The sequence below is a fragment of the Myzus persicae genome, unplaced genomic scaffold (assembly GCF_001856785.1).
Source record: "Myzus persicae strain clone G006 unplaced genomic scaffold, MPER_G0061.0, whole genome shotgun sequence".
Lineage (NCBI taxonomy): Eukaryota > Metazoa > Arthropoda > Insecta > Hemiptera > Aphididae > Myzus > Myzus persicae.
In genome coordinates, this window is record NW_019103910.1 from 116,607 (window position 1) to 139,152 (window position 22,546).

At 30.1% G+C, this 22,546-nt stretch overlaps 4 protein-coding genes across 4 annotated transcripts; 1 reads left to right on the plus strand and 3 right to left on the minus strand.

Annotated features, from left to right (window-relative positions):
* Positions 1–991: 991 nt before the first annotated feature.
* LOC111036180 (COP9 signalosome complex subunit 3) lies at positions 992–6,083 on the minus strand. Its single transcript, XM_022318106.1, has 7 exons — positions 5,788–6,083; positions 5,286–5,546; positions 4,994–5,214; positions 1,758–2,107; positions 1,531–1,690; positions 1,362–1,475; positions 992–1,299 (listed from the first exon to the last, which is right to left on the minus strand). The coding sequence occupies exons 1-7, from the start codon at positions 5,855–5,857 to the stop codon at positions 1,156–1,158; spliced, it is 1,320 nt and encodes a 439-aa protein (XP_022173798.1). The 5' UTR covers positions 5,858–6,083; the 3' UTR covers positions 992–1,155.
* A 287-nt stretch (positions 6,084–6,370) lies between these two features.
* On the plus strand, positions 6,371–10,619 carry LOC111036179 (splicing factor 3A subunit 1-like). The gene is made up of 14 exons (XM_022318105.1): positions 6,371–6,623; positions 6,788–6,882; positions 7,244–7,408; positions 7,490–7,658; positions 7,718–8,031; positions 8,092–8,387; positions 8,457–8,601; positions 8,671–8,853; positions 8,919–9,043; positions 9,105–9,414; positions 9,658–9,761; positions 9,836–9,943; positions 10,009–10,182; positions 10,259–10,619. Exons 2-14 carry the CDS (start codon positions 6,819–6,821, stop codon positions 10,358–10,360), a joined length of 2,259 nt encoding a protein of 752 aa, XP_022173797.1. The 5' UTR covers positions 6,371–6,623; positions 6,788–6,818; the 3' UTR covers positions 10,361–10,619.
* Positions 10,620–15,105: 4,486 nt separating this feature from the next.
* LOC111036177 lies at positions 15,106–15,916 on the minus strand. The gene is made up of 2 exons (XM_022318103.1): positions 15,360–15,916; positions 15,106–15,286 (listed from the first exon to the last, which is right to left on the minus strand). The coding sequence occupies exons 1-2, from the start codon at positions 15,623–15,625 to the stop codon at positions 15,106–15,108; spliced, it is 447 nt and encodes a 148-aa protein (XP_022173795.1). The 5' UTR covers positions 15,626–15,916.
* A 1,713-nt stretch (positions 15,917–17,629) lies between these two features.
* On the minus strand, positions 17,630–20,421 carry LOC111036194 (extensin-like). Its single transcript, XM_022318127.1, has 2 exons — positions 20,316–20,421; positions 17,630–19,133 (listed from the first exon to the last, which is right to left on the minus strand). The coding sequence occupies exons 1-2, from the start codon at positions 20,328–20,330 to the stop codon at positions 17,928–17,930; spliced, it is 1,221 nt and encodes a 406-aa protein (XP_022173819.1). The 5' UTR covers positions 20,331–20,421; the 3' UTR covers positions 17,630–17,927.
* Positions 20,422–22,546: the final 2,125 nt, after the last annotated feature.

Below are 22,546 nucleotides of genomic sequence, written 5' to 3' on the forward strand. Positions count from 1 at the left end.
AATATTGATTTTAATTTGGATAAAAAACCAATTATGATAGCAACAACCTATTTCGAGAATATATTCTTTTATTTATTTGATGAAAGTGAGAAGTATAAAATGTAGTTGAATACCTATAAATTATATACTTATTTTACAATTTTGTTTCAAAGTATCTATACTCATACGTTTCTTTATGTCCAACTTATAAAATAAATAACTATGACAAGATTATAAACTTGAATTGAATAACTGTTTGAGAAGTTCAGTTTTATCCATCTAACTTGCAATTTTTCAGGATGCATATTATTTTATTTATGTTATAGTTTATACATTATGTTAATTTAGTTTAATATATAGGTGTATGGTGTAATTTAAGCCTGTTTTATCAAATAAAAATTTACTTCCTAATATTTGTGTATTTATATGATTTTTTTTAAATTTTAGTTTTCCTGTCATTGATTGTTGCTTCTTTTACACAAATTGCAAAATATAAGCAATACTATCTTGTATAACATTTAATTTTGAAAATTGAATTTGAAATCATTATAAAAACAAATTGTGCAAATGCAATATTTAACTTTTGATCAACGTTTCTACCCTAACTAGATATACAATTTACCACCCACATAGTTACATAGTTGATGATTAATATATTTTTACTACTCCAAAAGGTGATGATGACAGGTGAAAAAAAACTTAATTGTAAAGCTAACTGTTTGAAATATAAAATATTGTTTTCAATCATTGCAGAACAATTATTTATTTGATAATTATGAATTTCAAGGTCAGACATGCAATATAAGATTTTTTATTGTTGTTATATTTTAATATTCCCATTGCAATTAAAATAAAAAATAAAACATAAAATATTATGTTTTGCAAACACCTATTATAATTATTATAATATGTATTATTGTACCTACATACAATACATTAATATAATTTCAATATACTTTATAGGTACTATTAATGTACCTATTTATATAGTATAATAATAATTTAAATACTGTTTTTGATGTGATTTTTTTTTGTTATTATTGTAACATTTGTAAAAGAACATGATACAATTGATGAATATTTAAATGACAGTAGAAATATTATAATAATTTTTTTTTTTCATAAATATGTCCAAATTGATAAATCTACAGTATAAAAATATGTTTGAGCTATGAATCATGCTTGATAACTTTTGGATGAACTTTGGCCTAATGAGAGTCCATCATCTTCACTACTAGTTTTTTTAACAAACGATGGATTTATTAAAATAGCTTCATCCATCATTCGTACTGTACTGCTAAATGATATCTTATTAGTTACCTGAAAAATCATAATTTTAATAATACTATACAATGTGAAATAAATTATTAATATATTTATACTTCATCTAAAATTTTTTTTAGAACACTTGGATCTTCATATTTCTTGGGTGGATCATTGAACATAATTGTACCTTCTTTACGGTTGATTTTGCCATAAATTTCACCAGATTCAATCTAAATTTGTAAATAAATTAAATATTTTACTTAACATTTTTCTTGTTTTAAATACCATGGCCATTAGATGTTCTTCTGCTTCTACTATGTTAGGAAGATTGATTCTTTGTGCTAAATCAGAAATTGACATATTCAAAAAAGTGTTTGTCAATTTATGTATATTCTTCCTGTGCAATGCTTTTACAACCTGTTTTACTAATCCTTTGTTATTGTCTCTATATAAGTTAACAAAAATTCTCAAATGAACTTTATACATTTGTAATTACAAAAATAAAAACAAACCTTAGATAAACATCATGGTATTTGTTGATTGTCCTTTGTAGTTCCTCAGGATCACCACTTTGATAAGCTGGTATTATATCCAAATAAGCTTGACACACAGGTTTGAGCACTCTTTCAATGAGGGCTGGTGATAACTTTGGAAGTGCAGGTACGGTTCCTAAATGTATAATTGAGACCAAAACAAATTTCTTATACGATTCTACCATGATTTGAGACAGCATAGGAAGCAAAGTTGTAAGAGCAATTTCAAAGAATGTAATTGCTCTTGAATAATTCTTCATTGCAGTGTAGATAACACCACCCAAATAGTAGTAACTTAAAAAAAATTTTGGATCAAATGTCACTCCAGGCTGAAAACAAAATTAATTATAAAATTACTTTAATTTTATAAACAAATAAAAATTAAATTATATCAATATTTTAATTTAATTTAATATAATGCATCAGAAGATTTAGTAGGTAAATATAAATTAATATATTTTATGGGATATTTTTTAAATATTATCTATTGACAGTCTAAGACAAGGATCCTCAAACTTTTTTTAAATTTAATTATGATAATCAAATAACTATTAATTTTAAAGGTTAAGATTTAATTTAATACTATAAATTTGAATCAGATTTGGTAATACAAATTTATAAATTTACATACTACATAAAATATTTTGAAGGTCAATAAATTAATTTTTATCATCATTATAAATGTGTACCCGCTCTAAATACAGTGACACTTCCCCCCAATGGCCAGCTCTCAAGTCCAAATGTTCTTTTGGGAACAACTACAAACTAGATTATGTTAATAGCAGAACAATTTCAGTGACCAAAAGTTTCCAGTATTTAGGCAGTATTTTAAAAGTTCAAGACCACAAATTATGTACAAATATTTAAACTGATGATAAAAAAACAAGAAATAACTGTACTAAATCTTAAATTAAAATAATACAAAATTATTTTTAAAAAAAATGTCAGTTAATTTTTTATTAAGATTTGTAATGCTTTATTAGCTCTTTCATTCACTATGCACACAATGCACATATCACCATCAGCGACAGTCAAGTTTTGGCTTAATTTTAAAAAAGGTCCCTACATGCAAAAAATTGTTAAAGAGTTATTGCATCAAACGATTAAAAAGGCCTCTGCCTATTGGTGAAAAAAGCAATGAGATGGCCAACCGGGGAAATTTCTGACTTTTCGGTAGGCCTATCCGTCCATGATTGATGATATTATAGTTACTTACTTATAATTATGTCATCTTAAAAATCATAAAAATAGTTTTTCAGATACATACATTTTTACAGACATAGATGATTTAAGATATTGTTAGCCAATAGATTTCTTGCAATTAAAATTCAGTTGCTAATTTTTGAGTTAAAATTATTTTCTAAACAAAATTTTGTTTTTATAGAGCTATAACACCATTTTACATTTTATTGTGAAACATTAAATAAATAGATTTGCTAATAAACAGTAAAATAAATGAATACTAAAAAATATTGTAATTTTGATTGTTATTCAAAATATTCAGCAGTAGGTAATATACAATCATGTGCAATTCATAAACATAATTCAGAACTTATTAAATATTTTGACCACTTTAAAAAGAATTTATAAAAACTTATTGTTCAAAATTAACGACCTTCCTGCTTATACAGTCAACTTGCTAAATAACGGATAAAATTGTAGTTTGCTTGAAAATTTTGTGATAACATGAAAAATTAAATACATTTTGTTCCCCTCGACATAACAAAGCTTTTTGGCCGAAGCTCTAGTATTAAAACAAATTTTGGTACATTTCTGTTATCTCGACTAATATCCCTAATGTCACGACTACCAGTTAAGACTTTTAAGTTTGTTAATACAGTGAAACCTGTTTTATCCGAACCCTTGATAAACAGAATCCTTTTCTGTGCGGAAATGTATTATGATCCCGGCAGATTTCTATAATTTAACATAGGATTAAACCCTTGATAAAACAGAACCTGTCTAACGTAAAACTATTTATTGGTCCCGAAAATCATATACACGGAAAGGTAACCTTGAAAAGGTTTATGATGTCCACATTTATTTTGCTACTAAACAATTATTAAGGTCAGCGATTAATACCGTATCGACAGATAAGTACATTTTATCTTGAATCTATGCATCAGAGCTTATTATTATCACTGTAGTCGTAATTTACCCGTCGTTTCGTACCGTTGTATTTGCTCTCATAATGTCTTTAAAGATTTGTTAAAGTTTAGGCCTATGATATTTTTTAATATTTGCCGGAAAATGTTACAACCTTAATAGTGCAGAATATTATAACTCTATATTACGGAATTTTCCTTTTTATTCAGTAGAGAGTTGAAGTATAAACCAAAATCATAAATTATCAGTTAAAATATAAGTTACTAAGTCTAAAATTCAATTTTTGAAAATATGTTATCAAATGAATCTTCTTCGATATTTTGTATCCAGATAAGATTACAAATGATGGTATCTGGTTCTCCTACGGTTTTTGTTTATTCGTTTAGAGGTAGTCGAGATAACGGATTCCAGACTAGCGGTAATCAGGATGACGGAAAAGTATCTACTCATATTTTAATGATTATGGAGCTTGATATTTCAAATATATATATATAAATAAATAAATAGTTTGCTACTACAAAGTTTTTCTGATCACTATCATCCAATGATGTGCAAGAATACATTACCACTATTAAAATAAGATTCAAGTCGCTTAGAGTTTAACGGCGATAAATACATTAAAATACATGAGATTGATGACAGTGTGTTGCCTAGTATTTAAAATCTAAACAATCGGCTACACACAAAAAAATGTATAATACAGTATAACTAATTAAGTGTATAAATATATATATATATATTTTTTTTCCATATAGTAATATGATCTTACTATGTATATATTTGTATGTAATTGTAGTGTTGATTTAAATTTTAATAAATCGTATTTTAAAAAATGTTGATATAACAAACTTTCAATAAAAGCATTAAGCTTTTTTCTGGGTCCCTTGAAATTTGTTATATCGCAAGTTGATTGTATAAAGAAATAAGAATCTAAAGCCATTTGATTAATTTGAATGCGCCAAGACGGTGCACTCCTATTTGGTATAAACTCAAAGTATAGTAAATTAAAAAATAATAGGTGATATTCAGTATTGGTAAAATACTTAAAAACGTGTAGAGCAACTAATAACTAATGAGTCTTACCTAAAATTAATAATTATACTACTTACTTCATCAGTTCCCAATACATATATATCCTGATCCAAAAGACTTAGGGCAGGCTTAAGATTATTGGACATTAAACAGGCTTGACATAAAAGACAATGGAGTTGAGTTAATTGATATGGTTTCTCCTGCAATTTACATATAGCACGCCTTATTATAGGGATAGCAGACATAGGTTTCTCCATATCACCAAGGTTAGTCAACATAGATTTCATCACATTAGCCACTATAAAACAAGATCAAAAATGAGATTAAAAAATCTAGACTACACAAAAATAAAATTATAAATTTACTAACATGGTTCAGCCAAAACTCTGAGTTCATCTTCACTGATGGTAGTAACAAAGTCATTAATTTGCGTTGCTATTGCCGTATGATATTGAACTCCTGGTATATCCGGGGGTTTTTGGGCTGTAGCTTTAACACCCAAAACAGTAAGTACTGTGATTGAATTCTCATGAACATCAAGTGCATCAAGAACACTATCTAAATTAGTAACATATTTATGTAGTGTTTCTGATTGTTTGGAAAGATATTCGGTAAGCTCTCGATTTTCACCTGCAAAATAATAATTTACTTTTTATATCAGACAGAAATGTCAATAAAACATGTTATTAAGTAATTATGACAAATAACTATTTTATTAATTAATACGGCAGGCAATTTGTTTGAAAACAGTTCTAAATTTAGAAAATAGGAATATCCTTAAAATATGATTGGTACCAATTTAGGTATCATTGATATTTAAAATTGTTATGGATAATATGTATGTGTAGGTAGGTACCAAATCCGTACTCACCCGAGTTGGCCAAATTTCTGACGGTCAGCACAAACTGGTCAAGTTGAGGGACCACTATGTCGCTGTCCATATTTTGTTCGCAATGGTTGCTTATAAATGTATAGTAATAGTAATTTCACGTCCGTCGTGAAACAATTGATGAATTGAAGCGTTTAACAAAGTGTAAATAATGTGTTTAATGTTTATTTTATAATATAATGTATGTTGTCAGAAACTCGGAACGTCTGCAGTCTCCTATCCTATGATAATATGATTAGATCCATGATAAATGAAATAGGTATGTCAGCAACATAGTGGTTTTGAAACAAATGACGCATCCATCCTCCAGCCAACCCAGCGATGTGACGTGAGAATATCGCCGTTTCTCATTGGTCCGCCGCCGCCGACGACGACTCCCCTGCCACTCAACCTCTCGACATTTGACAAAATGATTACGTCACAGACAAGAGTATCTAGAAGTTGTTGACATACCTATTTCATTTACCATAGATCATAATATTCATTGTTGTCAGTGTGTCACACAAACAAATTTAAAGAAATGAAATGTGCGCCAATTATACCGGGTTGGTTGGTATCGACCACGATATAGTGTAAAAGATAAGGCAGATAACAATCGGCATAAAATAGTAAACATTAAGCACTAAACGGTGCTTTAAGCCTTTAACTGTAAAGTATAAGGTATAAGCTCTAAAGTGTAACCAGTTTTTACTCTTGAGGAATGGGTCGCTCCATTAATTAATAATTATAACTTATAAGTCTCTAGTCTCTTGTATTCATGACAGTTTCATGGTTTAGTTTACACCGCATACCAAGGACAACATCCCTTATCACGTAAGGTAGTAATATTATGGTAAACATATTATGTGATCATGCTTGTTAATTTAGTCTCTAGCTCTTCGACCGACAGAACGTATTTAATTATTACTTATTAGATCACGTCGGGATGTTGGATGTCTAAATGTTCACGACTATACATTTTTTAACATTTTTCTTTCCGCAGATTTCATTAGTTCAGTAAACCGATTATCAAGATGCCCGAAGGTGTTGAAGAAGTTCCTACTATCGGCATTATTTATCCACCGCCAGAAGTAAGGAGTATCCTTTATTCAATGAACTTGATTGTATTAATATTATTTTGAAGTGTTTTTTTTGTTTTGTGTTAATATACTGTTTACATATGGTATCAAAGTTATCTAAATAGATTCTTCTGAGATATACTCGTATGCAATAGTTAATAGCTTACTTATTTTATTGTAAAATATCTTATTGTTAAACTTATCTGGAAAAAAATAAGGGGATAAACCTTTGGACTGGGAAGTCCAGTCTAAGTCATCTTGAATGGGAGCAAGAGTTGAACAGATCTTATTACAAATTTCAGAGATGTTATTACTAGGCTATAATACATAAAAAATGTCTGTAATTCATTGAATAGTTTCTTAACTGCCTCTAAATTAAGATATTGTCGACAAAACTGCCAGTTTTGTAGCACGAAATGGACCAGAATTTGAATCTCGTATTCGTCAAAATGAATTGGGTAATCCCAAATTCAATTTTCTTACCCAAGGCGATCCTTACCATGCATATTATGTACACAAAGTCAAAGACCTCAGGGAAAAAGCTGGTGAGTTTTAATTTTATTAATTGTTTTTTAGTATTGAAATAAGTTATTTATTCATCTATTTTTTTTTTTATTTTGCTTTAGCACAAGAACCAACCTTACCTCCTAAAGAAACAAAGAGCATGTCAACTGCTACCCAACTCAAACAACAGGAGCTCCTGAAACAAGTTCAGGAAGCAATATTTGTACCAAAAGATCCGCCAAAAGAATTTGAATTCATTGCTGATCCTCCATCAATATCAGCTCTTGACTTGTATGTCTTAATAATTATCTCTGCCAATATACATTAACCAATATATTTTGAAATTTTAGAGACATAGTGAAGCTTACAGCATTATTTGTTGCTCGTAATGGCAGACAGTTTTTAACCAATCTAATGGCAAGAGAACAACGTAACTTTCAGTTTGACTTTTTACGTCCCCAACATTCACTATTTCAATATTTCACAAAGCTTCTTGAACAGTACACTAAAGTGTTGATGCCTCCTAAAGATCTTATGAAGTGTTTAAAAGAAGAAAGCTATGATCGACAACAAATTTTAGATGATGTCAAATATCGTTCTGAATGGCAAAAACACCAAGATGCTTTACGTAGAAAAGAAGAACAGCTTATAGAAAAAGAAAGATGTAAGTTTGATTAAGATACTCTAGCTTTTGATAATCTTATAAAATGCATATATTTTTCAGTGGCCTATGCTCAGATTGATTGGCATGATTTCGTTGTTGTTGAAACTGTTGACTTTCAATATGGTGAGATTGGTAATTTTCCTCCACCAACTACGCCGGATCAAGTTGGTGTGCGTACATTGATGCAAGAGCGTGTTGATAATGGAGAAGAAGCTGTTGAAATGAGTGATGCAGAAGACGACATGCAGGTAGACAGTGACGATGAAATGGAAAAACGAGTTAATGGTAGAATGTATGCACCAGAAAGTGAACTTAGAGTGCCTGGTGAAGAAAAGTCCAGTAGAGACAACAACCAGGTAATATCTAAAATTTATATGTATGTAGTAAAATAATTCTTATAACTATATAATTTAAATAAAATAAAGGTTCAAGACATGGATGAATCGTCAAGTGATGATGATGGTGATTTACCACCAGGTGTTTCGAAATCTGATAGTCGTTCAAACCAAATGGCCCAGCCAGCTGTTCCAGAAAAGGTTATTGTGAAGAAAGGATACAATCCTAAACAAAGTAAGATTTAATTTACCTAATATAAAATATGTATATTAGTTGTACTACTAATTGGCTTAATACTTACAGTTGTTCGAGCTCCAGTTAAAGCACCTCCAGAAGAATATTTAATATCTCCAATTACTGGTGAAAAGATACCTGCAAGCAAAGTTCAAGAACATATGAGAATTGGATTATTAGATCCCCGATGGGTAGAACAACGAGATAAGCATATCAGTGATAAAATGAACCAGGAATCTGTGTATGCTCCAGGTAACTACTTTTGACTAAAAAATTGTGTATGGTTTGTTTTTAAAATTATTATTTCATCCATCTAGGAGCTGCTATCGAGGCTAGTTTAAAACAGTTGGCTGAACGCCGTACTGATATATTTGGTGTTGGTGTTGAAGAAACTGCTATTGGTAAAAAAATTGGTGAAGAAGAAAGTAGAAAAGATGATAAGGTGAAATATAGAAATATGTCTTATGCGAAAATGGATTAAAAATAAATTTTGATTTTTTTAGGCTACATGGGATGGGCACACTTCTAGTGTAGAAGCTGCAACTCGTGCAGCACGAGCTAATATTACCCTAGAAGATCAAATTCACCAAATTCATAAAGTTAAAGGTCTAATTCATGACGATGAAAAAGAAAAAATTGGTCCAAAACCTGTATCAGGTACAGTAACTATTTCTCATCCGCCTACTTCTCAAGCCGTTTCTGTACAAATGTCAATGGCTAGTAATATGCAAAATGCTATGATGCAACCACATGCTCCTAACATGATGCAATCGCAACCCATGATGATGGTTCAGCAACAACAACAGATGATGGGTGAGTTGTGACTCAAGTTTTTTTATTGTTCACATCTAAAATTAAGAAACTATTTAACTTTATTTTTACTTATACATATTAGTTATTACGAATATTTAATTCCCTATATTATGTAGTTTATGTTTGCCACTGTGATATGTTTTTTTATGAACCTTGATTTTGGTTGAAACATTATTTTTTTATGCACAAAACATTCTATAAATATTTGCTCTTTGTTATTTATTGGTATTAACATGTTTTTAGTTCCACAACCTCAAGCTTATCAAGTAATGCAGCCCCAGATGCCTCCGAATCCATTTTTGGGAGCTGCTAGAGGAATGATGCAACCTCCATTACCTCAGGGTCCAGTATGTGTACAATCTTTTACCATTAAATAATGAAAAAGGTTTTGTTAATCATCATACTTAAAATTTTTTACTAGCCTGGAATGAAGCACGTAATGGAAATTGCTGAAGATGAACCGCTTATGAAGAAACAGAAGACTGAAGATTCTTTAGAACCTGAAATACAGTTTATGATGAAGTTTAATGTAAATAGTTGAAATTACTTTAAAAAAAATTCTAGGATCATTTACTAATCAATTTTACATTTTAGGGTCCTGTCATGTTTAATGTTGGAACACCTGTTCTTACCGACAAACCAGAATGGGCCCTCAATGGACAGATATTAAATATAACATTACCGCTTCAAGAAACAGTGTCAGTAATTAAGACGAAAATTCATGAGTTAACAGGGATGCCACCTGGCAAACAAAAACTGCAATGTGATGTATGTAAACAAATTTTTTATTATAAAATTATGTGAAAAAGTAATGAATTAAATTGTTTTTAAATAATTTTTCTAGGGATTGTTCTTCAAAGATTCCAATACGTTAGCTTATTATAACATAGGACCTGGTTCAACTATTCATTTGCAATTGAAAGAACGTGGTGGTCGTAAAAAGTAATTGTAAAAAAATGAAAAAAAAATTTTTTACTGTTGTAATATTTGATAACATATAAGATATAAATATATTTATTCATTATTCATTACATAAAATAAAATATATTTTAAGTATCAATAATGTCATAATGTAATGTTCTGTTCATGAATGTGTTTTCTATATTCTAGTTGCAGATAGCACCTCTTTAATAATACTAATGTACTGCTTGAACATTTGAGTAAAAATCTATAAATGGCTATAATAAATTGGTATCATTTTTGTACAAATATGTGTATTTTTGACTTACTTCAAAAGTATCATTATGAGGAGAACAGCTAACCTTGAGGAGCGGCAGTGGTTGACATGTAAACATTCAGCAGATTTGATTAATGATTCAATTAAATTAACTTGTCGTGGAGGGTCACAAACAAATGAATAAGTTGACTCATGATTCTTGTGATCAATTCATTCAGTGAGTAGTCTGAACCAGTTCATTTAATTGAAAATAGAATCACTGAATCAATTCACCAAAGTAAATATGTCCCATCTAGACTGCTCAACAATGCTTATTCAATTAGTACATCTTAAGGTTAAAAAATGTATTATTGTACTGATATTAACGTATGTATGTTTTTGAAACTGCCTACAAAACAAAAAATATTACAAATGACTATGTTGTTGAACATATAATTAAAAGCATTAAACCATATTTAACATTTTTAGTTGCATCTTAATTTTATTGGAAATGTATATCACTTGTATCATGTGTTTTTATAACAACATTGTATGGTCATTTGTATATAAAAGCACAAAATAAATGCACACATATACACTTATAAATATTACATTTCAAACCTAAATTAACTATTTTTCAAACATTCAAATATTTTATTCATCTTAGTTTTCATAAGACTTAGGTAGGTATGTGATTTACTAGTTATAAGTTGTTAGTTAAATTTAACAACTTTTTTAGCATTAATTCATTCAGCTTTATTCAACCCGAAAGTTTGACTACCTTTTTTTGAGGGGCTTACATATTTTACTTTTTTGTATTAAAATTAAAATGTATTGTAACAGACAATTTGCTACCCGGGTGACTAACACATATTTAATTCCTGAGTGCGCAGCGCAAAAAATACGCTAACACAAATGACGATGGTATAACTAGGTCACAGAATAAAATAACATGTTTAATTATATTTCGTTTTGATAAAATAAAATCTGATTTTGAAAATGTTCAATATATGTGTTCTTTATACGCCCAATGATTATTATATGCATCATGTTGGTACTTACGTAATTTAATGACCAAAAAATATGAAAAAAATGTTTTTACTTTTATTTAGCCCCCAAGTATAACAAAAACCAAAAAAAAATTTTCATCTCTGGGCCTGAAAGGGTTAAATAATTTAATAGGTAAAAATAGTGTTGTACATAGGTACTAGTCAATAGTCATACTACAGTTGTAGTACAATATACGGGAGTTTGTATGTCTCGCAACAATGTTTTTTTTTTTAGTATATATAAAAGTTTAGTTACATATGTGGTCATTATGATTTTTTTTTTCTATAATCGTCAATAAAATTGTATTTGTTGGACAAAAAAGCTTAAAATTTTAATACGATGCTCCTGAAATATATTTACAATATTAGTTGAAAACAATTTAAAATAAATAGGTATAATTTTTTTATAAGTATTTAAAGTTCAAATGTTGACAAAATTCATATAATTTAAAATGTACAAATAATTTTATAATTAAAAATTTTTAAAATGTTCAACTTTCATAACTTAGGGTTAAAAATGTAAAACAAAGTTTCAAGCAAATAGGTTATTCTGTAATCAAAAAATATATTAACACAGTTTTCTTATGTTCAAATGTGAACGAAATTACCTAACTTATTCAATAACCAAAAACAATAATTTATGTTTTTTGTTATAAATTAAAAATATTATTCGTTGGTACTTGAAAGTTGAAACTTTTAAAGTACCTATATTATTGTATTTTTAATTTTATACCCACAATGACTTTTCAAATGTATTTTTTTTTAATGAATTTAATCTACTACGTAGTACTTATGCTTACTAGTAAAATAAATTACTTAAATAACAATAATATCATCAAACATACTAAATTATTAAGTAATATTATTGACTGACTCAGTATCGTTTTTCGTATTCAATGATTTTTTTTCGTTGAATTCAAACTGAACAAAATCCATTAGTGACTAAATTGTAAAATACTGTACAGTAGAGCGACCTCCACATAATTGGTTTTTTAAATTTAATTTTCAATAAACATTTTTAACTTAACTGATTGCTATAAATTTATTAACTAACGAGTTGCGATTAATCAAATCCAAGTTGCATAGTTTGTTTATAAAATGTAAGTATTAAATATAATACAAATTATTATGGATGATGAATATTGTATAAAAATTTACTTTTTATTTATTTAAACCAAATTACTGGTTATTTTTGTACAAAGTCGGGAAAGAGATTGAGTGTTACGAGAAAAAAACTTGATTATATTAATTGGCGAAATCCTATTTACAGGTTAATTATTAATTATTTATCGATTGCATCGACCACCGTACATCGACGATGAGGCGAAGAGGGTTGCCCAAGCAGTCCGGTGATGCTTGTCGCGAAAACCGATTGGGAAAAGACAAAATATGTATAGGTACGTATTATAACATATCTATTTGCTCACCGTAAATTACAGTTTGCGGTGGAATTTCGACTGTTGCACTAACCTAACCTAACCCTTTGAAGTATGATGGATTGTTACATCTATAAAATATATACAACTGTTAGTACAAAGTAGAGAAAACAGTTGCAGTTTGTCATAATTGTGTACTACTCTGTATGTAACATTTGTATTGATATTTGATGTACATACAAAATATGTACTTGGAAGGACAATGTTATAGACTTATAAATTTAAATATTTGTAAACAGTAAGTCAGTAAATCAATACCACAAAATATATCAGATAATACATGAGCAATTTTTGAAGAATCTACAAGAATATAAGATTATATTGCGACTATTGCGAGTCTTGATTTGAAGACAATTCGTTATAATATGAAATTCAATAGGTGTAGATGAAATGTCAGTATTTTAAAAATATATAAAAATTAGTTTTACATAATAATATTATAAAATATAGTTGCAGAATCTCTATTTATATTGTTCAGGTATGTCATAATAGTCGCTCGACTGAAAAAAGTATTTATAGATATATTAGTGAATTATATTATAGAGCTCATCTTAACTAGACAAGTAGTAAATTGGCCCATAGCGAAAATAATTCTTATACACACTACCGATAATATAATTGTGTGATATTGATATAAAAATTGAATCAGCAAAAGTTAATAGAATTTAAAATGAAATTAAAAACAAATTTAAGGCTATAGGTACTTGAGTAAATATTGGATTTCATACGATGTTAACAATTATGAACATTTTAATAAATGGCGAAAAAGTTTCAAGTGAGGGGTTTCCTGATGACTTCAGTGCTGACGATTTGGCTCATTTCAAATTTGCTCCAATCACATCAGTGGACGTGGAGATAAGTTTTTCTAAGTATAAATATTTACCATCCGATAATCGTCGTTCATTTAATTTATAGTATAATGCAATAGTTGAGTAATTTGTAAGCTTTTAATTTGAATTTTATACATTAAAAAAAAATTATTATATTAATTTTAATTGTTTTAAAGTCATCGACTTGATAGGCCTAATAATTACACTTATTACATAATGAAAAGGTACTTATAGCAAATAGTAAAATAACATATTTTTATTTTTATCTAAAATCAATAATAAATAATATAATACCTACAGTATAGTATGCATGGTACCAAATTATTAAATTTGAACTCAAAAATTCTCATTTAATTTTTCATATTTTATAAACACTACAAAATAGTATATCTTAAAATAGACACTACAATACGCCTTACAATGCGGAATTTAGAAATCTTACACTCAGAAGTTCAACATGTAGCTTTGTTAGTTTAAAAACTAAAGTGAATTATCTTTTTATGAAACTTATGAGGTAATAATGCATTATCTATGTACTATGTTCCTATGTCAGTATTTTACGATACCTAATTCAGTTTTTAAGAGGGTTAAATATTAATATTACGTAAAATGTATGTGACAACTGTATCAAATAACGTGAAAGTACGTGATGGTTACTTTTATAAATGCGATTTAGCCATTTGGATTTGGGTATTGTTTGCTCTATGAATTTATAATATGAATTATTCAACTAAAAAAAGGTAACTTTTAGGGATAAGCCTTAAACATCTTTTGGTTAGCAATAAAAATGCATATTCTGTCGAGTGAATTATATTATATTAATATTTATAGGTAGGTCGTAGGTAGCTATTGTATAACACATTTAATCAATAAATAATATTTAATTAGTAATAATTAATTCCTTAATAGAGTTTAATATGATTATTCAAAAAAAATGCTCCAAAATTACGTCTTCGGATTCTAAATCCTGTGGTAGGTGTCCAACTTCAAGAATTTTGTAACGTTTTTTTTGTGATGCTGCAAAATAATAATTAATATTATATAATATTTTTATAAGGCCAGAGAACATTAATAATTCTAATTTTTTCCTATAAAATGTTGTTTATGTATTCAATAGTTATAATTATATTTAACAGTTAGAGAATAAATTAGGTAATAATAGCTGATGAATGATGATTATGACTACCTATGTTGCATAACATAAAGTTACTTTTTAATTTCTAAAAATAATAATTTATAATAATATACTTGCTTAGAATGTTTTGGCTTTCTTTCACAGTTCGAACAAACAAACCCAATGAATAGAATACAAATGTTACGATGGCCATCAAAATAAAATACATGCAAAACGTATCATATAATAAAAACAAAACATTTCTACTAAACGGACAACTTTCAGTTCTATCGAATAAATGCAAAACACATTAATTATAATTGCTATTATATTTCATTGTAAATTTTTATCTATTCTTACTGCAGAATCTTCTGTGATCGGGACGAAACTGTAGCTTTATTTCTTTGTGTTGTAGTGTTTTGAAGAAAACTATTATTTAATTCAATACTTAATTGAGTAAAAACTGTGTCCGACAACCATTCGGCTAATTTTTCATGATCTATTTTTCTTAAACAGTTAGCTATACTGAGAAAACTTTTTTCCTTTCCAGCACTGTTATTCCACGTCATTAGTAACGACAAACAAGTTTCGTCCAAGGGCAAGTCTTGTTCTGCAGAGAAATACATTTACTATTTTAAGAGAAATTAAAAATATTGTATTATTATTATTATTATTATATTTTTTTTTATTTCGCATTGTTAACTATAATAGGTAGTAATCAGTTGGTACTTATTGAAAAATCATACAGAAAAATACCAGGATACCACTATGTTTATTAATTTTTAATGATAACATAAATATTAATGTTTATTTTCATGTACTTATTGTTTCATTCTCCCGAGCCTAAATATAATATATTTATACTATCATAGTACATAAGTTTTTTCTTATATGTTTGATACAATACTTCACACTTATTAAATCAATTAAAAAAAATATATCACAATCCAAACAATTATATGTATAACTATACTTATTATTCGCTATAATCATTGCAATTACTGCGATTTATCAATATACAATCTGTATTTGATTACCATAATGATATTTGCAAGCATATTTAATGGACTGGTAGAATAAGCATGGATTTTTACTTAACCATAAAACTATTGTTTTTGTATAATAGGTACTTTACAATATATTTTAACATTATTTGTATTCAAAAAACTAAAGAAATTATTAAATTATCCACGGACCACGGTCAACGATTTGATGATTGTTTACCAAGTTCTTTGGCTGCCGTTGGTTCAAGGCCCTCTGCATACAAATAAGCAGTGAGTTTTACACATTCTTGAGGAGTCAAATGGTTTACCAAATACATGAACATGGACAGGTTTACATCTTGCGTGGAGATGATATTCGACACAAACATGGAGATGAGTACGAGTGAGACACATTTTAATTCGTACATATTATAATGGAATTATGTTTTCGAACGACTTTTCAAACAAAGAAAAAATCTTACCAACTGTAAATAGTTTTTACGGTAGTCGTATAAAATATTATATACTTGGGAAATAGGTAAGTAGGTAGATACTTAAATTATCGTCCCACAAAATATTGTTTGGTGACAACAAATGGAAATTAATATAATATTATGTAGTATATTGGTCCATAGAAACGGTCGCATTGTTCATGCGGTGTGGTCATCTATATAATATATATATATATACATACATATAAGGATAATATTATATATATTATTCTTATATATAAAAAAAGACAGGCCTTTTTTATGTACCTACCCATTTTGTGACTATGCTATTTAACTTTTTTCCAATTTTTTTCACAGAATATTGTTCTAAATACCTTCCTAAGTGTCACCACGTCGCCCAATTTTCAACAATTTGATTTTAAAGGGATGAAATTGGTAAACATAATTTCTTACGTGTAATTTGTATACCTATATTCATATAATAATAACAACAGCAGTCGACCGATAACGGGAAATACGGTATGGCATTGCAGCCCAAAGGTTTCCATCTACCTGGACTCTTTTTTTGTGTGTGTATTTTATCGGCGTGTAGTTTGCATTGATCAGTGTTTTCGACATGACACTACGACAGTTAATTTGTCTACTGACGATCGCAATGGTTGCAACGGTTGCAACCGCTAAATTGATGACGTAGGAATACTTGCCGAAATTATCAACTACAAACTAACTTAACATTTTATTAAGTTAAGAGTTATATGGAAAATGGAAAACACCGAATAGCTTAATTATACAAATTGTGTTATCGCGAAAAATAATAATACTTTTACACAATATGTGTATAGAATCATTAGAATTATTTGTAAATATCATTATTATTATTTTTTATTTTATTTATAATTCAGCTATCACTATTGGTTAGCACTTGATAGCATAAAGTAAAATACATTTTTTTCTTATTTAAAACACACACAACAATGTGTGTTGATTGAAGAATTTCATTTTGAGAAAGCAAAACTACACACGGGCGAAGTCGGGTAATTCAGCTATATATTGTACATGTAAATGTTATAGAGTACCTACCTATGTATTATAGGTACATGATTATGAAGAAACAACGGGCATGCCTGTTCTCACAAAACCGTTTAAATAGTTTTTTAACGAATAAATATTATATATGTAATGGAAATTTTAACAATGATTATGACATTACGTTTATTTCAACAAAATGACAATTTATATAGGTAATATGTACAGACTACAGTCGAGTCCACTAACCCGATGGCAAACTACATAATATTTAATAATAATAATAGTAATTATAATAATAATAATAATAATAATAATAATATAACAATAAACAAAGTATGTACAGTCGTCTCCCGGGACTAGACGGTGTTCAAGGGGAATTCGAAAGAAAAGTCCTAGCATTTTCAGTTGACTTTGCGGATCTGCTGCAGTCTTTTTGCGCGTTCCCAGTAGTCATGGCGACTGTTTTATTTCTTCTTGCCTGTGTAGTCGGTGTTAGGCACTCCCAGGCTGGTCTTGAACGTCTCGTCGGCTGTCAATGACGGGTAACCCGCACTGGAACCTAAATCACCTTCCTGGTCGATCACGCCGTGATCGTGCAGGTGATGGACGTCATCATCGTGGTTATGGTGATGGATATCGGTGGCACCGACGTCACGTTGCTCTTGAAGGTACGAATATTCGTCTTGGAGTGTCTGCTGCTGTGCCACCGCTTCGTTCACATCGTAGTTTCCGCCGGTTGCTCTAAAAGCCGCAAGCTGCTGCAGATAAGACGACGGCGCCTCAACCGGGTACGCCCCCTGGTACGACGATGGTCCCTGGTAAGCAGCCGATCCCTGTAGTAACGATGACTGTGCCTGGTAAGACGACTGTCCCTGGTAAGCAGACTGTCCCTGGTAAGCCACCGCGCCGCGATAGTGTGGAGCGTAAGCGTGCGAGTGATAAGATGGAGCCGGATACCTGACGAGCGGTACGCGAGCTGTCGGAAGTCTGGTGACGTAATGTACGGAGGTGGAAGCTGGCCTGGCCACCGAGGCCACTGGAAGCGGGCGGTACACGGGCACCGGGTACGGTTTGTACACCGTCACCGGGTACGGCTGGGCCACTGGCACGGCGACGGGCTTAATGACGGCCACCGGGTAGGGTCGGTTGACAGCCACTGGGTACGGCCGAGGAACTTCGACGGCCACGGGTCGGACTACAGGCACCGGGACAGGGTGAGCGACTGGAACCGGAACTGGTTTGTGGACGACCGTGGTGGCCGTTGGATACGTGTGAACCACAGACTGGTAGACGACAGGCTGGTGTTTGAACCCGTGAACAGTGGTCTCGTGATGGTGATAGTGTGCCGGTGCGTATCCGTGACTGTGATAAAGTGCCGGTGAGTATCCGTGGCTGTGATAATGTGCCGGTGCGTAGCTGTGACCGTGATAGTGTGCCGGTGCTGCGTAGCTGTGAGCGTGGTAGTGGGCTGCCGCGGGGGCGTAGTGGCCGTGGTAGGTGGCCGCGGCCGCGCCGTAGTGAGTGTGGTATGCTGGTGCGTACAGTCCATGATACTCTCCAAAGCTTCTCCTGTTGGCCGCTGGTGCTTTGTCGGTCGAATCGCTGTCCTCTGCCGGTTCGCACCTCGTCGAACCAATAACGGTTACCGCGCACACCGCGTAACAGAACACCTGAAAGGAGAACAATATCTGTTTTCATCACAATTATTCTGCACAAATAATGTATACCAGTGGTCGGCTATCGACGCACCTCGAAACTATTCTATACGACAGTCAATCATTTTTTTAAAATAAGACTTAAAGTTAAAATTTAGATTTAAGTTTTTGTCTGACACGGCCCATGAATTTTTTTAAATTATTGTATGTGGTCCTAGAGTCCAAAAGGTTGCCGATAACTGATTTCTATACCAAATGACTGTCTGAGGACACATTGTATCACCAATGTCACGTGTGTCATATTGAGGAACTTATTATTGAGTTGTATCATAATTATATAGGTACTAATATATTATAAATAGATTAATTAAGTTCATTAGGTATTAAATTATAGTTTATCTTTTAGGTAATTATCAAGCACTTTTTTACTTGTCTACTTATAATACTTGTTAAGTTCAAGAAAAATATGTTACCCTACTTTTAATCACAATAATTTCTAATTTTTTGTATCGACATTTAGTTCAAGTAGAAAAAGTTGACAGAAAATCAGAATATCAAATATATAAAGCCAATTGTAAACAATTTAAGGTTAAATTAAAAATATAATTCATATATACTATGTTTATTAATTACTATAGGTACTTGTCAATGAAAAAAGGGTAATGTCAAAAAAATGACAGGGGTAAGCAACTTAAAAGAATTTAGGGTTAAAATTGTTTGTAGAATAAACGCGAACTCGAACGATAGAATTAAATGTAAATAGGCAGATAGGTAAGTAAATCGTGTATAAAATATTACCTATATAATGATATAATGATGGTGAATACCACAAGACGTAAAGTGCAATCAAAGTGCAATCAAAATATCAATGAAAAAAGATAATAACTATTGTGTTAAGTAGCTATAATTCATATTTTGATGATAATGCGATGTTAAATTTGAAAAAATGTCATTAAATTCGACATACAATCTCGGGAGCTACAATTTTCGTCCGAATTATTATCAAGCAACAATAAGTCCGTTGACCGTTGTAGTTCATATTAAAATAGGTAGCCAGACAGGTATATCATACTATTGTATTATGTCGGATACCCGATGCCTAGCAATGCCTAGCACTTGGGTGTACACTGTACCTCCTTCGAAAACAAGCAGTGTTCCTATGTAATTATGTATAGTATAATATCACAATATACTTACTGAAAACGACTTCATGGCTTCGTCTCGTCTGGTTTTTTTTGGTGCACTAGCTTGAAGAAAGACGAATCGAATGAATGACAGGACAACCGTAGTTTCAGTTTTATATACTCAGGCGTGGACATATCGATTGGCTTTCACTGGATTAGATTTTTGGACTGGAAAGTTCGGCGGGTACTGGCCGTGAATAGGAAATGAAGCTCGGTGCAGGAAGAACGAAACGAATCGGAACAGAAATGTACGTTATCGTTATGTCACGAGGACGCGCCGTCATATGAATCGACAATACCAATAATCGGATATAAGATTGTTATGACGATAATCTAATATCATAATAATAAATAATGCATCGTAAGTGCCAAAATATGTGTTAACTTTACGATCGCCGTATTTCTTATTATAGATAGTTCACGTATAATTCGAAAGAATTGCGCGAAAGTGAAAACGATACACGCCATATACTATTGTTTTCGTAATATTATTTATTTTATAATCTTAACGGTTCAAATGTAGGTAAAATAATATATGACCACTGACCAGCCCTAGTATTAAGAACACTAAAATAACGGACAATTTTCCGTTGTTGGTTAAAGGAATTGAATTGACGTCGACATTGAAAATCATTTGTTATTTTTGTTTTCTAAACAATTAATAATTATAATTTCCTTCTGAGTTGAGGTGTTGATGAAAAGGAGCTGAACTTAATAATATAATATATAGGTTCCTGAAAGCATCAAATCTGTAAAAATGGAGCCAGTCTAAAATATAAATAATGAGGGGCTCAGTCACACTGTTTATTTTCTTACATCATAAGAATAGAAGTTTGATAAACTAAACGCATAATATTGTTGAATTATTTATATTTATTGAAAAAAAAAATAGTTATAGCTAAACAAATCTGTTATTTTTCAACGTCTATCTTGTGCTCGTATAAGTTATATGCAAAAATAATAGTTCATGATAAACGAATAAAATAAAATATAAATAAAATAAATTCAATTTTACCATGACTTAATTTTTCTTATGCTATATTATATATTATTAGCAGTCAATTTTCCCTGTGTTTATTTATAATTTACTAGTTTTACTGGTGTAAGGTAGGTAAGCACCCGTCCTGTGCTAATGGCTTTTACTTATTTGTAATTGATATTGTCATCCATAAGATTAGTCTTAACGTCTTATAAAGTATCAAACATAATAATAGTTTATAATATTATTATAATAATATAATATACTTATAATATATCATATATTATTTGTATATTTGTGTATTATACAAATTGTGTAGGTATAAATATTTACATTTATTCATAAAGCCCTTTAATTTGCTATGATTTATTTTCTTATTTTTTCAACATAACCAACAATGAAAAATGTTTTCAATGAGAATATATTATGAGAGTCACCAGTTACTAAAAACATAATGATAAAAAAAAGCGGGTAAGTGGATGTCGCTCTGCTGTACATTAAGTGTGTAGGAGGTCGCTGTAATGGATGATATTCAATTTGAATTCAATGATATCATATCGTTGTATACGAAAAACGATTCTGAGCTGAGACGGTATGTCAGTCTAGGATTATTTATATTGTTTTTACTTATTATTAATATGGTAGCTGGTAAGTTGAATTAATATTATTTTTAAATTAACAGTGATGCTAGAAAAATATTAAATATACCTATGTAAAATTGGGCTGTTTTGGAATCGAATCAAAACAAAATGATTAACGTTATTCTTTGTGTTAATATTGAATTTTGTCCGAATTTTGACTTATAATGTCTGTAAAAAATAACTGTATTTGTATATTTTTATGATTTTTTAGCTATGGAAAAAACTGCTGAACTGGAACCTTGTTTTAAATTTTAAACTTTCGAACATTTTGTTAACATAACTTTCGAAGAATGATTTTTGCGTAAAAATTCCCGTTTTTCCTTAATTTTTTGTTTGTTTTTCCTGTTGTTTTTGAAAATTATTGGGAATTTTAAATTTTGACCTCCCGAATGCACCATCTAGATTCACTTTCCTACTAGAAAAGTTGCTGTTGAAGAAAATCGAAGCACTTTTAATGCAAGAAACCGTGTTGACAGATACAAAAAAATAAGTAAATAAATAAATAAATATAAAATCACATCATTGTAAAATCAATACATTCATCGTTCCGCTCAGAATCTAAAATGAAAATAGCTATTATAATTTTTGAATTTGAAATAGACCAATAGGTAATGTAAGTTTTAA

Bases quoted from the DNA above. Each gene is read 5' to 3' on its own strand.
- LOC111036180 (XM_022318106.1), bottom strand. From the start codon at position 5,857: ATGGACAGCGACATAGTGGTCCCTCAACTTGACCAGTTTGTGCTGACC. The intron at 5,547-5,787 runs GTGAGTACGGAT...ATTATTTTGCAG, and splicing joins CAGAAATTTGGCCAACTCGG to GTGAAAATCGAGAGCTTACC. The intron at 1,300-1,361 runs GTATAAATATAT...ATGATTTTTCAG, and splicing joins TAAAAAAAATTTTAGATGAA to GTAACTAATAAGATATCATT.
- LOC111036179 (XM_022318105.1), top strand. From the start codon at position 6,819: ATGCCCGAAGGTGTTGAAGAAGTTCCTACTATCGGCATTATTTATCCA. The intron at 8,032-8,091 runs GTAAGTTTGATT...TATATTTTTCAG, and splicing joins GCTTATAGAAAAAGAAAGAT to TGGCCTATGCTCAGATTGAT. The intron at 9,762-9,835 runs GTATGTGTACAA...ATTTTTTACTAG, and splicing joins CTCCATTACCTCAGGGTCCA to CCTGGAATGAAGCACGTAAT.
- LOC111036177 (XM_022318103.1), bottom strand. From the start codon at position 15,625: ATGTATTTCTCTGCAGAACAAGACTTGCCCTTGGACGAAACTTGTTTG. The intron at 15,287-15,359 runs GTAAGAATAGAT...TTTATTCGATAG, and splicing joins CGATCACAGAAGATTCTGCA to AACTGAAAGTTGTCCGTTTA.